The 15,735-nt window shown below is 44.8% G+C and overlaps 1 protein-coding gene across 1 annotated transcript; it reads left to right on the forward strand.

The window, feature by feature from the left end:
- The first annotated feature begins 4,247 nt into the window (after positions 1–4,247).
- Positions 4,248–12,305, forward strand: LOC121645131 (zinc finger protein 501-like). Its single transcript, XM_041993529.1, has 2 exons — positions 4,248–4,531; positions 10,734–12,305. The coding sequence occupies exons 1-2, from the start codon at positions 4,360–4,362 to the stop codon at positions 11,774–11,776; spliced, it is 1,215 nt and encodes a 404-aa protein (XP_041849463.1). The 5' UTR covers positions 4,248–4,359; the 3' UTR covers positions 11,777–12,305.
- Positions 12,306–15,735: the final 3,430 nt, after the last annotated feature.

The following is a 15,735-nucleotide window of genomic DNA, read 5'->3' on the forward strand; positions in this document are numbered from 1 at the left end:
ACTCTTCATTCTTGACTGCAGTGAGTTCTTCACAGCTGACACCTAAAGGAAGAGAGAAGTCAAATAACTGAAGAAGAAGCAGAAAATCCAGAAATGGATGTTTTAAAGAAGCAAACAAACCTGTTAGAATGACTAGAAACAGCAGAGTGAATCCAAATGTCTGCAAAGACAGCATGTTGAATAAAGGTGATGTTTGTGGTTTGTGTGTTGAACTGTGTTGAATGTGGAAGTTTGTGTCTCTTCTATAGTTCAGTAACAGCTCAGCTCCTCCCTGAATCTCTCCGTCTCCTCTTTCATCTGTAGTTTCTCTTCTCTCAGTTACTCTTCCTCCTGGTTAACAGTCTGGCTGCTTCATCTTCATCACTCTGATCTCAGGAGCTTAGAAGGTCTTTCTGGTTTAGATCAGGACTTTACAATCTGGATCCCAGTTTCACTGTTGGAAACGTAAAAACTTTTATCCATGTTTAACTTGGTTTTCTATGATTTTAGGGAGGAATAAAAGATTCTCAGGTTTAATCAAGTGTAGGAAGGTAGGAACTAGTTATTCCACTAATATGGACGTGATGATCCTGAGACCTGATCCCCTCTAATGAGGGTGTGGGTGGTCATGAAATGTGTCATGAACAACCACAGTCCACCAGTTACCGGATGAAATGAAAACTTCCTGTCCAGTTCAGCAGGTGATGAAAGAAGCAAATGATTCCAGTTCCTTGTCCTGGCAGAGCTCTCACTACATTTCCCATCAACACTATTCTATGACGTATCATCCATCCATCGGCTGCGTGGTGGCGTTTATGAGCTGCTGCCTGAACAAAGTGCAGCTGGATGAGGAGAGAAATTTAAAGCAAGAAAGTGTCTGTAGAAGGAAAAACAAGATGGTGGAAACAAGGAGGCGGTTAGAAGGAAAGAAAGGAGGTGGGGGAGGATGTCAGTGAGCAAAGAGGAGGTGGAAACCACTGAGATCTGACGTACAGAGTTTGTTCTCACTCAGGCTGGAGTTGATGAAGAAATGGAAACACCAAGCTAACTGAGAACATCCAGAGTGGCTCAGATTCAGACTCTGGGTCTGGTTGTTCAAATGTAATCAGATTGGATTTCAGTCATCGGGTAGGATCAAATCATGAAACTGGGTTGTTCAAAAAGGAAATACAGATTCTAAAACCTGCTTGGATCACGTAATCCTGGTTGTTATCTGGATAAAACCCTCAGTTTGGATTGTTCAAAACTTCGGAGTAGAATCCGGATAACTCTGAGCCAAAAAAAAACTTGATTATCCTGATCCCAACAGAGGGCGGGATTACAAGGCGGATTTCAGGAAGAAACTGCAGTAAAACCCAAGAGCTGACCAAATAATACAAGTTTTTATTCAGTGCATATGCTTATATTTGTATCTTGCACCTGACTTGTTAATCCATTACAGTGATAAAGTGGTTAACATAGGGACAGGCTCCTATTAAACCCTTCAGCATAGTAAAGCAAAAATAAAACATATCCTCACTCCGTCCCTCATTCTGACAGAAAGCCAGAGGTTGATCCGGTACCTCCACACGGGGCTCAGGTGCATCATCAACATGGTCACAGAGAGGGACAGTCCGCCTGGTAGCAATGTTATGCAGGACAATACGTGCAAGTATTATGTTACATGCTCCCTGTGGTTCCACTTGCAAGTAGTTAAAGTATACAAACCGTCTCTTCAGATCTCCATTTAAATGATCGATTGCACATCTCGTTCTGCTATGAGCAGTGTGGAAGCGTGCCTGGGCTGGTGTGGCCAAGGCAAGAACGGGCGTCGTCCCCCACGGTAGGAGTGGATAAACACTGTCTCCTAATATGAAGCCATCCGGTCGGTTGGTTTGGAGTTCTCTGTATAAGGTACTCTCCCTCAGGAACTTTTTGTGACAAACAGCCACTTAAACTCTTTTTCCACAGTTCAGACTTGGCTCATATTATAGTCATATTATATTATTTACTATTTTCTGATGCTTGTAATAAACAATAAAACCTCACTGGATATTCATTGATGTAGAAAACAGTGATGTTTACTTTATTTACACCTGTACAAAGAACCCAGACTGAATCCTGACAAACCATAGAAGTGTAACAGTGTGTGAGGCCCTCTAGTGGACGTTGTGGAGTATTGCGTTGTCTTTGCTCCAAAGGTTTTTGTACAGTTTTTGTGAGTTTTGCTGTTTCCTGTCACTGTGGGCTGCAGAGCACAGTAGTACACAGCAGAGTCAGACACATGAAGCTTCTGGATCTTCAGAGGAACTGATCTGATGCTGGAATTCAGTGTTGAAGAAAATCTCTCCTTGAACTCTTCTTCAGTTTTCCCTTCATCCAGTTTAACTCTCATCAGCATGAATTTGGGGCTGTTGTTTCCATCCTGTTTGTACCAGTAAAGGTAATTAATCGTTGAACTGGTGTTATATTGACATTGAAGAGTTACTCTCTGTCCTTCAGCAGCAGTCACATCTCCTTGTGGTTGCAGGACGTTGTCCGTTTGTCCTCTGCATTCTGTAAAACACCAACAAACAGTATCAGTGTGCAGATAAAGAATCATGTCAGTGTTGGACTGATATGAAAGAAACAGAGTTGTGTTCATACCAAGGCACACAGCAGCCAGCAGCACTGAGATGAACAGAGGTGTCATATCTGCAGTGTTGAGGAACTGGGAGCTACAGCAAGTATAAAGAAGGCTGTGATCTCTGGTTAGTCTTCATCAGCACTAAGTTGGTGGATTAGAAGGAGGAGCCTGATCACACTGACAGGACTCATTCACAGCTCTGTTATTCCCCCGACCGACAACTTTCCACTCAACACATCTTTGTGCTGCTCTGCTTCCCTGGTACAACGTGTCTGCTCGCAGCCTTCAGCAGGATTTACCACAACAGGAAGCTGGATTATTTCATCACATCTACTCCTGAGTTTATATCATGTGCTGTTTTTACTCAAATACACCAGTGGAAGTTCACTTTTTTCTTCATGGAAAGGCTGTAAAAATAAAACCGTATTCCCAACCATAACTCCAAGACAGTTGGGCCTCTGTGTAAAATGTAAATAAAGCAGAATCTCATCAACTCATATTTTATTCCCAGTAGAAGATAAACAACATATCAGATGTTTCATCTGATGGAAAATATGAGCTGATAGTAAATCTGATGCAACAACATGCCTGGAAAAAGTAGTTCCAGGTTGATGTTCAGCACGGTGTAAAAAGCTGATCCGATTAAATTTAAGGTCGACGTCTATTTTCACCCCAAACTGTTGGTAGTGGATTTCAAATAGGGGGTCAAGGTGCCGAGGTCCACATGGTGGGTGTCACAAGAGCCACGTGGTTGGAATAACATGACCTCTGATTTTTATCATTAAAACTGAAAAAGTCCAGGACCATCCACACTGTGGTGTCATCAGAGCAACCCAAGCAGGCTGAAGAGAGTGGCAGCCATAAAAGGAAAAAAAAAAAAAACAGGAAGGACAGCGGATAGGAAAGGAAGGAAAAGGAAAAAAAAGGAAAAAAGAAAGGGAACAAAGGAAAAGAAAGGTAAAAAAAATCACTTTATGCTACGCACCTAACTGCCAATAGATTATATTATCTCTGTTCTCCTTTGTTCTTGGTAATATTATCTTTATAACCACAATGTCTTTTCTTTTTTTTTTTTTTTTGCCAAGTTATTTAACTATATTTTTTGTAACATGTCATTCTGCTGTCCTTATGTTCCTATGTGATCATTATGTCTGTAAACCGCATTTTTCTGGAATAAAGATTGAAAAAGAGAGAGCCAGAGAGCCAGCCATGTTTTCTCTGTGGAATTTAGATCAGACAGTCTAACGTGGACCTGAGTGACCAGGAATGGGAGTGGACATGCACCAGCTGACAGACGTAGGACAGCAACTCAAACACAATAAAAGAGTTTAAAATTAAGCTTAAAAAGCAGGCAGCCATTGCAGTGGAGCTAAAGCAGGAGAAATATAGTCTCTCTTCCATGTTCCCGTTTAGAGTCGAGCAGCAGCTCTGAAAGACTGAAAAACACAAACATAAATGATTGAGCCATGATTTAATAACAGCATATAGTAGCACCTGTATATTTGTTGTTCAAAATCGTTTTGCTTTCGTTGAATGCAGAATAAATACGTCATAGATTATATGATAGGCCCTGATTAAAGATTAAAAGAAAATAAAACGGATGTTTGAGGTGGAATAAAAGTCATCGGTCCTCCCCACCCGGACCTTCCCAGTGTGACACCAACCGGAAGTAAACAAGCCGCTAGCAGCATCGTTAGCTTTCCTCGTGTGAGGACGGAGCAGGAAGACGGTTGTGTTGTCGTCTCTCAGCTGAATATTTCAGTGTTTCAGCAACAATGTCTTCAGTTCAGCATCTGAGAGAGTTTATCAGCGAGCGACTAACTGCTGCTGCTGAAGAAATATTCACAGAGTTTGAAAAAACCATCGTCCAGTACGAAGAAGAGATCGATCGTCAGCGCAGACTGCTGGATATCACCTGGAATCCACAGATAAAGTTAATCAGAACAGGTATGAAACACTGGGATGGTCTGAATGAACTAACACATGGACTCATGGAGGATCCTGATCAAAGCTCTACGGTACATTTAGTTTAGATTTATTTGCTTTATTTGTCAGGGACCATGTAGAAAACCTGACACACACACACACACACTCAGGCTAAGTCATCAGCAAAGCTCATTTTTCTATATAGACCCCATTCACACACACCATCAGCCACCAGTCCAGAGCTTCTCTCTCCTACTTTCATCAAAGACTCAGTACAACCACCAGGACTCCATTATTCACATCATATCATGTTAATCTGAAACATGATTCGTTTTATCAGCAAATCATTTAGTTTACCATAGTTTTTTCTCTTTTTTGCGTAATGTCTGATAGGGCTGCAACTAATAACTATTCTGATGGTCGATTAGTCACCGACTAATGAAACTAATACTCATGATTATTATAAATGGATCTTATTTCACTTTCAGCTTTGAAATCTTGCATGAGGTTGTTAAGTAAGTCCAACGTGCCTCCTCTTTAAATATTCGAGCATTGCAGACGTACTTCCATGGTACACAAGGTCGGCTTTGCAAATCTCACATGTATTTAATGTATTTTGTAAGTTTAACGTGAAGTTATCCCAGACTTTAAACGTTCTCTGCCGTGGTCTCTGGTCCGCCACCATGTTTTTCCCCTGGCGGACTTTACTGCGCATGTGCAACTCTCAGCAGAGATAAAAAAAAGGAGACGATGTCTCACTCTTTATGTTTTTCCCCTCTTTGCACATGTGCATTGCGCAACTCTCAGCAGAGATAGGATTAGAAGACGATGTCTCAATCTGTAGTTTTTTTTCTTTCTTTTTTTTTTGCCGACAATAGTCGACGGCTAAATTCGTTGTCGACTATTTTTATTGTCGCCTATTGTCTAATCGTTGCAGCCCTAATGTCTGAGTTTAACATTCTGTCCTGGTGCTCCCCTATTGATGGCGGATCCAGCTCTTCTAGAAATGATTTAATTTTAATAAGCTGTAATAATCTGATCTAACACATTCATTTCTGAAATATCAGAACAATACAGTGCTTCCCCAGATAACTTCCACAAGAGAAACAAGTGAAAATGTCCTGATAAAGCGTTTCATTTAGCAGAGTCGTGCTAAATATTTTTTAAGTTCAGATCTCTAACATGTTGATGTTAATTAACCCTACAGAGAACATTTAAATGGTAATGGTAAGTCAGACCTGGCTGGCATCCTCCCCCACCACCTAAGCCCACTCACCACCAGGTGGTGATAAGCTGACAGCTCCGCCCCTCTCTTCACTCGAGTGTCCAAGACATGCGGCCGCAAGTCCAATAATACGATTACAAAGTCGATCATCGAACTACGGTCTAGTGTCCTGGTGCCAAGTGCACATGTGGACTTTCTTATGCCTGAACAAGGTGTTCTTTATGGACAATCCATGACAAGCACATAAGATAAGATAATCTTTATTAATCCCACATGGGGAAAGTTTCCTGTTTCAGCAGCTCAAAAGGAGATAAAACAAGTTAAATAAAAATACAATTAAATGAAAGAAACATTATATACACTATACAATAAAAGTGCATCATTAGCTGTCGGTCATACCGTCATGTGAGTGTGGGTTCCGGTGATGCAGTAGAATGTAATGCAGCATTATACAGTCTGATTGCTGTGGGTATGAAGGACCTGCGGAAGCGTTTCCCTTTTACACTTCGGGTGTAGGAGTCTTTCACTGATGGAGCTGCCTAAGGCCCCCATAGTCTGATGCAGAGGGTGAGAGGTGTTGTCCATGATGGCGGACAGTTTTGCCAGAACTCTCCACCACCACCTCAATGGAGTCCAAAGGGCAGCCACAGACTGAGCTAGCTCTTTTTACCAGTCTATTGAATCTGTTCTTGTCCCGCTGAGAACACCCCCCTCCCCAACACACCACAGCATAAAAAACCACGGATCCCACCACGGTCTCATAGAAAGTTCTCAGAAGTTGCCTGCTCACGTCGAAGGATCCCAGACTCCTCAGCAGGTATAGGCGACACTGACCCTTCTTATAAAGAGAGTCAGTGTTATCTGTCCAGTCCAGTTTATTATTTAGGTAGACACCCAGGTACTTGTATGTCCTCACTCTCTCGATGTCAAGTCCCTGGATGTTTAACAGTGCAGTAGAGGAGGGTTTTCTCTGGAAATTGATCACCATCTCCTTTGTCTTGCTGGCATTTACTAGAAGGTGATTCTGCTCACACCAGTCGACAAAGTCCATGATGACTTTCCTTTACTCGTAGACGTTTCCCTTGGACACACATCCCACTATGGCAGTGTCATCGGAGAACTTGGTGACAACTGTCCGTGGAATACCTGAAGTCAGATGTGTACAGGGTGAAGAGGAAAGGTGATAGTACTGTGCCCTGAGGGGCCCCTGTGCCGCAGAAAACCACATCTGACACACAGTCCCTCAGCCTTACATACAGGGGTCTGTAAGTAAGGTAATCCATGACCCATGCAGTCAGATGGTCACTGACCCCCACCCTCTCCAGCTTCATCCTGAGTAGTAAAGGTTGAATCGTTTTAAAAGCACTGGAGAAATCAAAAAAAGTGATCCTCACAGTGTTTCCAGTGCCCTCCAGGTTAGACAGGGATCTCTGCAGCAGGTAGATGACAGCGTCGTCCACCCCAATGACAGGCTGGTATGCAAACTGCAGAGGATCCATATTTGGGCTTACCAGTGAGCGGAGATGGTTAAGGACGATCCTCTCCAGTGCCTTCATCAGGTGAGAGGTTAAGGCCACAGGTCTGAAGTGGATGGGCTCCCTGGCACACGGGATCTTGGGTACTGGGACCACACAGGAAGTTTTCCACTTGACCGGAACTCTTTCCAGACTCAGGCTCAGGTTAAAGATGTAGCAGACCACCTGACATAGCTGGTCTGCACAGTCCCTGAGGAGTCTGGGGCTGATGCCATCAGGACCCGTGGCTTTCCTGGCTTTGATCTTCTTTAGTTGCACTCTCACCTGATCCACTGTCGGTGTGAGGAGAAAAGGGGGTGGTGGAGAGGAGAGCCCCAGATGTGGTGGTGGAGTGAGGGGGAGGGTAAGAGCTCCGGAGATGGTGATAGTGGTGAGGGGGAGGGTGCGAGATTCAGAGATGATGGTGATGGTGGTTGTAGTGAGGTGTCAAACATGCAAGGGGAGCTGGGGGTATGCTGGTCTGTGCTCGAGCTGACAGGGTTGGGAGTAGGCCCAGTATCAAATCTGTTGAAAAAGAGATTTAGCTTGTTAGCCCAGTCTCTATCTCCAGCTGCAGGATCCCTCCTCTTGCCCTTGCCCTGCCCTGAAATAGTTTGGAGTCCTCTCCAAACCTCCCTTGCGTTGTTCTGCTGCAGGTGGTCCTCCATTTTCCTCCTGTAGCTGTCCTTACACTCTCTGATCTTTCTTTTAAGATCCCTCTGTGTCCTCCTCAGTTCCTCTCTGTCTCCAGATTTGAAAGCCCTTCTTTTGTCCAGCAGCAAGGCTCTCAGCTCAGGAGTCACCCAAGGCTTGTTGTTTGAGAAACACCGCACCCTCCTGGTGGGCACGGTGGACTCTACACAGAAGTTAATGTAATCAGTGATGCAGTCCGTTAAACTGTCAATGTCCTGTCCGTGTGGCCCACAGAGCACCTCCCAGTCAGTGGTGTCAAAACAGTCCCTCAGTGCCTCACTGGCCTCCTCAGACCACATTTTCACACACCTTTTGGTGGGGGGCAATCTCTTCACCGTAGGTATGTAAACAGGGAGCAGATGGACCAGGTTGTGGTCTGAGCAGCCAAGCGGGGGGGTGGGAGCTGTAGGCGTCTGCTGTGTTTGCATACAGCAGGTCCAGAGTTTTATTGCCCCTGGTGCAGCAGTCCACATACTGATGGAAGTTAGGGAGAGTAGCAGACAGGGAACCATGGTTAAAGTCCCCAGTGATGAGATGAAAGGCTTGAGGATGCGCTGTCAGTAGTTGTGCCACAACACTGTGGAGAAGCTCACAGGCTGCATTGGCGTTGGCCGAGGGGGGGATGTACACCGTTATTGCAATGACATGTGAAAACTCCCTCGGCAGGTAGTATGGCCGAATGCTAACAGCTAGCAGCTCAATATCCCTAGTACACTGTTGCTCCTTAACATGAGTGTGCCTAGGGTTACACCACTTGTTGTTCACAAACATTGCTATTCCCCCGCCCTTCTTCTTATCACTCTCCCTTAAGTTTCTGTCCTCTCTGACAAAATGAAATCCATCCAGCTGCACCAGTGAGTCCGGGGTGAGCTCGTTTAGCCAGGTCTCCGTAAAGTGAATCAGACTGCACTCCCGGTACATCCGCTGTAGCCTCGTTAGCGCCGCTAGCTCTTCCATCTTGTTCATGAGAGACCTCACGTTTCCCCTGATAACAGATGGAAGGCATGGTTTGTACCTTCGTCTCTTCTCACGGCGCTTAACTCCGGCTCTGCATCCCCTCCTCCTCCTCCTCAGTTCGGCGGGGATATTCAGTCTCTCCTCGTGGGGTAGCCTAGCTTGGCTAAGTGCTAGTAGCTGCTCCCGAGTGTAATCAACTGAGCCATAGCTGGATGCGTTGGCCGACGCAGTGTATAAAAGTCCAAAAAGCAGTAAAAACACAGAACCAGTTCTCACTAGCTTCACATCCAAGTATGGATGTGAACAGGAGCGACTACTGTAGACACATAAAGTGTAAAGGAAATAAACAATGAAGAGCGTCAGAGCTGCCGTAACTGGCTGCCATTCAGTCGGCGCCATCTAAATGTACATGGTACATAAGTCCAATAACAAAACACCACTCAGATTCAGATCGGGGGGGGCGCTCCTCCCAATCACGCCTCTCCAGGTCTCACTGTCATTGCCCACGTGATCATTGAAACCCCCCAGCAGAATGAGGGAGTTCCCGGAAGGAGTGCTCTCCAAGACCTCTTCCCTTCCAAGGACTCCAAAAAGAGTGGGTACTCTGAACTGCTGCTCAGTGCATGAGCATGGTTAGGACCCGTCCCCCCACCTGATGGGGGAGAGAGGCTACCCTCTTGTCTACCGGGATAAACCCCAATGTACAGGCACCATGTCGGGGGACAATGAGCATGCCCACACCTGCTCAGCACCTCTAACCAGGAGCAACTCCACAATACAAGAGGGTCCAGCCCTTCTTGAGGACAGTGGTTCCAGAGCCCAAGCCGTGCATTAAGGTAAGTCCAACAATAACTAGCCGGAACCGCTCAACCTTGTGCACCAGCTCAGGCTCCTTCCTCGCTACAGAATTGACATTCCACGTCCCTAGAGCTATCTTCTGCAGCCACGGATAAAATCTTCAGGGTCCCTGCCTTTGGCTGCCAACCAGCACCCGATCCCTATGGCCTCTCCTGCAGGTCGTGAGCCCACAGGGGGGCCCATGTCACCCTTTCAAGCTGAGCCCGACCAGGCCCCATGGGCAAAGGCCCGGCCACCAAATGCTCCCGTCTGTGCCCCACATCCAGGCCTGCCTCCAGAGGGGGGCCCCGGTGACCCATGTCCGAGCAAGGCAAGGGACACCTGGGTCCATAGTTTTTTTTGTCGTCATAGGGGTCTATTGCATCGCATTTTGTCTGGTCCCTCCCTTAGAGACCTGTTTATCATGGGTGACCCTGTCAGGGGCATAAAGCCCCTGATAACATATCTCCTAGGATCATCAGGATGCCCAAACTCCTTCACCACGGTAAAGTGGCGGCTCAGGGAGGAGTTATACTTTGACCTTAAAAGAAAATCTAAGGTCAGGATTTAAAGGGTTAAATTATATTGTGTGAGTAATTAATAGCCAGTGTGCCAGTTGTTTTCTTTCTCTCATTCTCTCTCATGGCCACTCCCACTAACGCCTCTCCTCCATCTCCTCCTCCAGCTTCTCCTCCTACCCCTCCTCCATCTTCTTCTCCTGCTCCTCTCTGCTCCGTGTTTTGTTTCTCCATGAAACAAGTAGCAAAACAGATGTGCAGCGTGCACGGCCCCAACACCCTCCTCCTGTATGACGCTAAGATGATGTTCCCCTTCTGAAGGGGAAAATCATGATCAGCGCTCTACAGGGAGACTACTCCCTTCCTCTACTTAATAATATAAATATTAAGTCCTAATTTTGTTTTTTTGGGGAACCCTAGTAATTAACCTAAACTAAAATCTTTCTTCATGTTTTTCATTTGTCCCTTTATCCCTCCAGTGGTTCCACATCAATATGTCTACAAGGTGGATGAAGCTCTTCAAGATGACCAGCAGCTGTGCAACCAGAACTCAAACCTGGACCAGGAGCAACCAGAGTCTGCTCGTATTAAAGAGGAAGAGGAGGAACTCCTCAGCAGTCAGGAGGAAGAGCAGCTTTGGCTGAAGGATGAAACTGATCAGTTTTCAATACCGGCTGCTCATGAGGAAGATGGTCACAGTGATCCAGAACCAAACAGGGACCATACTCCCTCTTATAGCCCTCTTGGAGACCACCATTCACCTTTAGAGGAAAGCATGGTTGAAGGTTCAGGACCAACAACGTGTGCAGATACACAGCCAGAAAAGAGCTGTCTAACTGAGACAAATAAGAACGTAGGAGAGTCCTTTCTGTTAGAAAGTCATTGTAATGACAACACTGCTGAGAAGCTGCACTTTTGTTACACCTGTGGAAAAAGATTTGTTAACCTAAAATCTCTTCAAAAACATAAAACAGTCCACAGAGATGAGAGACAACATTGCTGCAAGTTCTGTGGGAAACAATTTAAAATTAAAAGTAAGTTAACTGGTCATCTAAGACATCACACAGGAGAGAGACCGTACTCTTGTCAAACATGTGGGAAATGTTTCAGTCACCAGGGTGCTTTGGTGCGCCACATGAGAATTCACTCAGGAGAGAAGCCATATTCTTGTCAAACCTGTGGGAAATGTTTCAGTCAAAATACTTATTTGGTGCGCCACATGACAACTCACACAGGTGAGAAGCCGTATTCTTGTCAAACATGTGGAAAATGTTTCAATCACCAGGGTACTTTAGTGTACCACATGAGAATTCACACAGGTGTGAAGCCATTTTTCTGTCCAACATGTGAAAAATGTTTCGGTCGCCGGGGTACTTTAGTGCGCCACATGAGAATTCACACAGCTGAGAGGCTGTATTCTTGTCCAACATGTGGAGAATGTTTCAAACAAAATGATGATTTAAAGTACCACATGAGCTCTAACAGAGGATGTCAAAAGCCACCTTCTATATGTGGAAAATGATTCAGTCTAAATCACGTGTGAAACGTAAGGCCCACGGGCCACATCCGGGTCGTGAATGAACTATCTTTGTTCTGCATGATCACATCTAATCACTATTAGAGCTGGTCTGCTGATACAGCACATGTACCACCATAATACTACAAGTCCCACAATGCACTGCCAGTACATTTACAATCACAGGCCCGCGAGCGAGTACCTCACCGAGTCTCCAGAAACCTGACGGAGCTGCTCACCTTTGTCAACAACCCCTCTCCCCAGAAAATGGCTAAAGGAAAAGTGGACTTTGTAAACAGAGAATATGTTTGTGGATGTAAAGGACAAAGCTGTGTGTCTTCTGTGTGGAGACAGAGAGGCTGGAATGAAGGAATACAACGTAAGAAGACACCTTGAAATGAAGCACCACCACAAATACAAGCATCTGGAAACAAAGACTCCAGAAGTAGAAGAGGTTTTAACCCTTTAGACTCCAGAGTTTTTAGAAGTTTGTAAGGGAAACTGAGAAGAAATGTTTTTGAGTTTGAGTAGTAGCAGGAAAATTACTCATCTAGTTTCATATTGGTTGCCGTATTAGACACTTTGGCTATGACACACACACACACACACACACACATATATATATATATATATATATATATATATCAGGGCTGCAACTAATAACTATTCTGATGGTCGAATAGTCATCAACAAATAAAACGACTAGTCGACCAATCGGATTATGTATCTGATGATTATTACAAATGGATCTTATTTCACTTTCAGCTTTGAAATCTTGCATGAGGTTGTTATGTAAGTTTGACGTTCCTCCTCTTTAAATGTTCGAGCATTGCAGACGTACTTCCATGGTACGCAAGGTCCGCTTTAGAAATGTAAAAGAGTCATTAAAATGAGTTTTAAATATCGAATCGGGCAGCCCTCAACTTGTTCCTTTTTTCTTCATTTTGGCCCACTGTGTGTTTGAGTTTGACACCCCTGATCTAAATGATGATTTAAGGGCCTCATCAGAAGTCAGACACTTGAGAAGCTGATTCCTGTAAAATGTGGAAAATGTTTCCTGTAAATTGTGATTTAAAGGGCCACATGAAAACTCACTAATAAAAGACTTGCTTCTTGTCAAATGTGGACGTTTTAAAGAAAGTTTTTTGTGTGTGTGTTTAGCAACCATTTGCGAGCAACCACCAAAAAATGAAGAAAGAGAAACATAGCAACAACCAGCAAAAAACGAAAAAGAAGAAACATAGCAACAACCAGCAAAAAACGAAGAAGAAACATAGGCTGTGTCCGAATGTCCACCCTACTCCCTAACCCCTCGTTCACTACATAGGGCTGCACTATAAAGCACACTACATAGTGTACACATTCTCTTGGCGATTTGGACACGAAGCTGCCTATTTTTTTGTCGCAGCAAACCACGTGACTACCGCCGTCACCACGGCAACCACAACCCGCATCAAGATGTTATTCCAAATCCAATGTTGTGTGTAAATATTTTTATTTTTATTCCTTGTATTTTATTCTTTGTTTGCTTATAGGTAATTTCGCGCAGCTCAATTTGTTCGCCTCCTTGCGCCATGTTGAGCTTCTGCCCGCAATGCATTGTAGTCTATATTGACCCGTCTAGTGACCATCGATGCTCACTACTTTTCAAGATGCATTGTGGATAATTTTGAGTTTTTTCGGCCAACACCTTTGGCTGTACTGTCTCAGTTACAGCACTGACAAGTATGTTGTGTTCCACATGGACCAGATGTCACTAGCTGGACTGGACTTAGGTTACGGCAAGTATGTTGAGTTTAATCTGCCTTTGTGGTGGGTTGTGTAAAACATCTTTGCACACAGTCACTTCTATTAGCTGATATTAATTTCAGTTTATTTATTGTTGAAAACCCCTTGAGATGTAGCATCTCATTTGCAAGAGGGACCAAAAGAAACAAAGACATAGACAAAACAATATTACATTATACCAAACATACTGTGTAACACTATATATAAAAGGATAGTACACGATATAATAACTAGCACTTGCTTTTTTTAAGGTTAAGTTTTAGCAAATTTACTTTTAGCCAGTTGTGAATTATTAGTTATAAATTAGGTATATTTGAGCCTGACAGATAGATGACAGTGTCATCAGCATACAAAGGAGTTTGACAGTCGATGCAGACTTAAGGAAGGCCATTAATAAAAATAGAAAATATTAGGGGGTCTATAGTAAAGCTTTGTGGAACACCTTTTTTAATAATACAGTGACCAGACTGATGATCATTAAAAACAACAAATTGACGTCTGTTATGTAAAAAAGCACTGAACCATAAAAGAGCATTCCTGCTGAGACCAACTGAATAGAGTTAATCTAGAAGTAAGTAGTGGTCTAATAGATCAAAAGCTTTAGAGAGATCAAGAAATATGGCACCTGTATACTGATTTTGATCTGAGGAAGGAAGCACATAATTTGCAAATTTAAGTAGAGCAGTAGTTGTTGAATAGCCAGATCGAAAGCCTGATTGATTGGATGATAAGATTTCAAAATGATTAAGATAATTGGTTAGTTGATGGAAGGTCAATTTCTCAAATAATTTGGTGATGGCGCATAAAATAGAAATAGGTCGGTAATTACTTACATCAGTGTGATCACCACCTTTTAATAGGGGTGTTAGCCTTGCAGTTTTCCAGATAAGAGGAATCCATCCATCCATCCATTTTCTTCCGCTTAACCGGAGTCCGGTTGCGGGGGCAGCTGCCTAAGCAGGGAAACCCAGACATCCCTCTACCCGGCCACATTCACCAGCTCATCCGGAGGGATCCCGAGGCGTTCCCAGGCCAGCCGATAGATGTAGTCTGTCCAGCGTGTCATAGGACTTTCCGGTGGGACGTGCCCGGAACACCTCACCAGGGAGGCGTCCAGGAGGCATGCCGACCAGATGCGCGAGCCACCTCATCTGGCTCCTCTCGATGTGGAGGAGCAGCGGCTCTACTCTGAGCCCCTCCCGGATCACTGAGCTTCTCACCCTATCTCTAAGGGAGAGTCCAGCCACCCTGCGGAGAAAACTCATTTCGGCCGCTTGTATTCGCGATCTCGTTTTTTCGGTCATTACCCACAGCTCTTGACCATAGGCAAGGGTAGGAAAGTAGATCGACCGGTAAATCGAGAGCTTTGCCTTTTGGCTCATCTCCCTCTTCGCCATGACAGACCGATGCAGAGTCCGCATAACTGCAGACGCCACACCGATCCACCTGTTGATCTCCCGCTACATCGTTCCCTCACTCGTGAACAAAATTCCGAGATACGTAAACTCCTCCACTTGGGGCAGGACCCTATCGCAGACCTGGAGAGAGCACTCCACCCTTTTTCTGGCTGAGGACCATGGTCTCGGACTTGGAGGTGCTGATTCTCATCCCAGCCGTTTTACACTCGGCAGCGAATCGCTCCAGTGAAAGCTGATGATCACTGCCTGATGAAGCCAACAGAACTACGTCATCCACAAAGAGCAGAGACCCAATCCTGAGGCCACCGAACCGGATCCCCTCGACACCTCGACTGCACCTAGAAATTCTGTCCATAAAAGTTATGAATAGAATTGGTGACAGAGGAGAGCCTTGGCAGAGTCCAACCCGCACTGGAAACGATTCGGATTTATTGCCGGCAATGCGGACCAAGCTCTGACACCGGTCGTACAGGGACCGGACAGCTCGTACAAGCGAGTCCGTCACTCCGACGGACCCTCCTCTCAAGTACCCCTAAATGTAGACCTTACCGGAGATAAGAATAATACAGAATTACTTGCAAGTAATGAGAGTGGTCGTCCTGACCCGCGTGAAGTGGAGAGAGACTCTGGGGAGACAAGAGGAAAAAGAATAGTTGTACATTTCTGTAGAAAGAAGCCTCCTTCCTGAAGACCTTGGGTGGACACACAACTCCAAGAGCTGGCGTCAAAACAACCTCACATAGTTGTCTCCACCAGAAC

Source organism: Melanotaenia boesemani, chromosome 8 (genome assembly GCF_017639745.1).
Source record: "Melanotaenia boesemani isolate fMelBoe1 chromosome 8, fMelBoe1.pri, whole genome shotgun sequence".
NCBI classification, from domain to species: domain Eukaryota; kingdom Metazoa; phylum Chordata; class Actinopteri; order Atheriniformes; family Melanotaeniidae; genus Melanotaenia; species Melanotaenia boesemani.

What these genes read in the sequence shown, in the direction of transcription:
- LOC121645131 (XM_041993529.1), top strand. Translation starts at nt 4,360, where the DNA reads ATGTCTTCAGTTCAGCATCTGAGAGAGTTTATCAGCGAGCGACTAACT. An exon ending in GATAAAGTTAATCAGAACAG is followed by an intron (nt 4,532 to 10,733) that starts GTATGAAACACT and finishes TTATCCCTCCAG; the next exon opens with TGGTTCCACATCAATATGTC.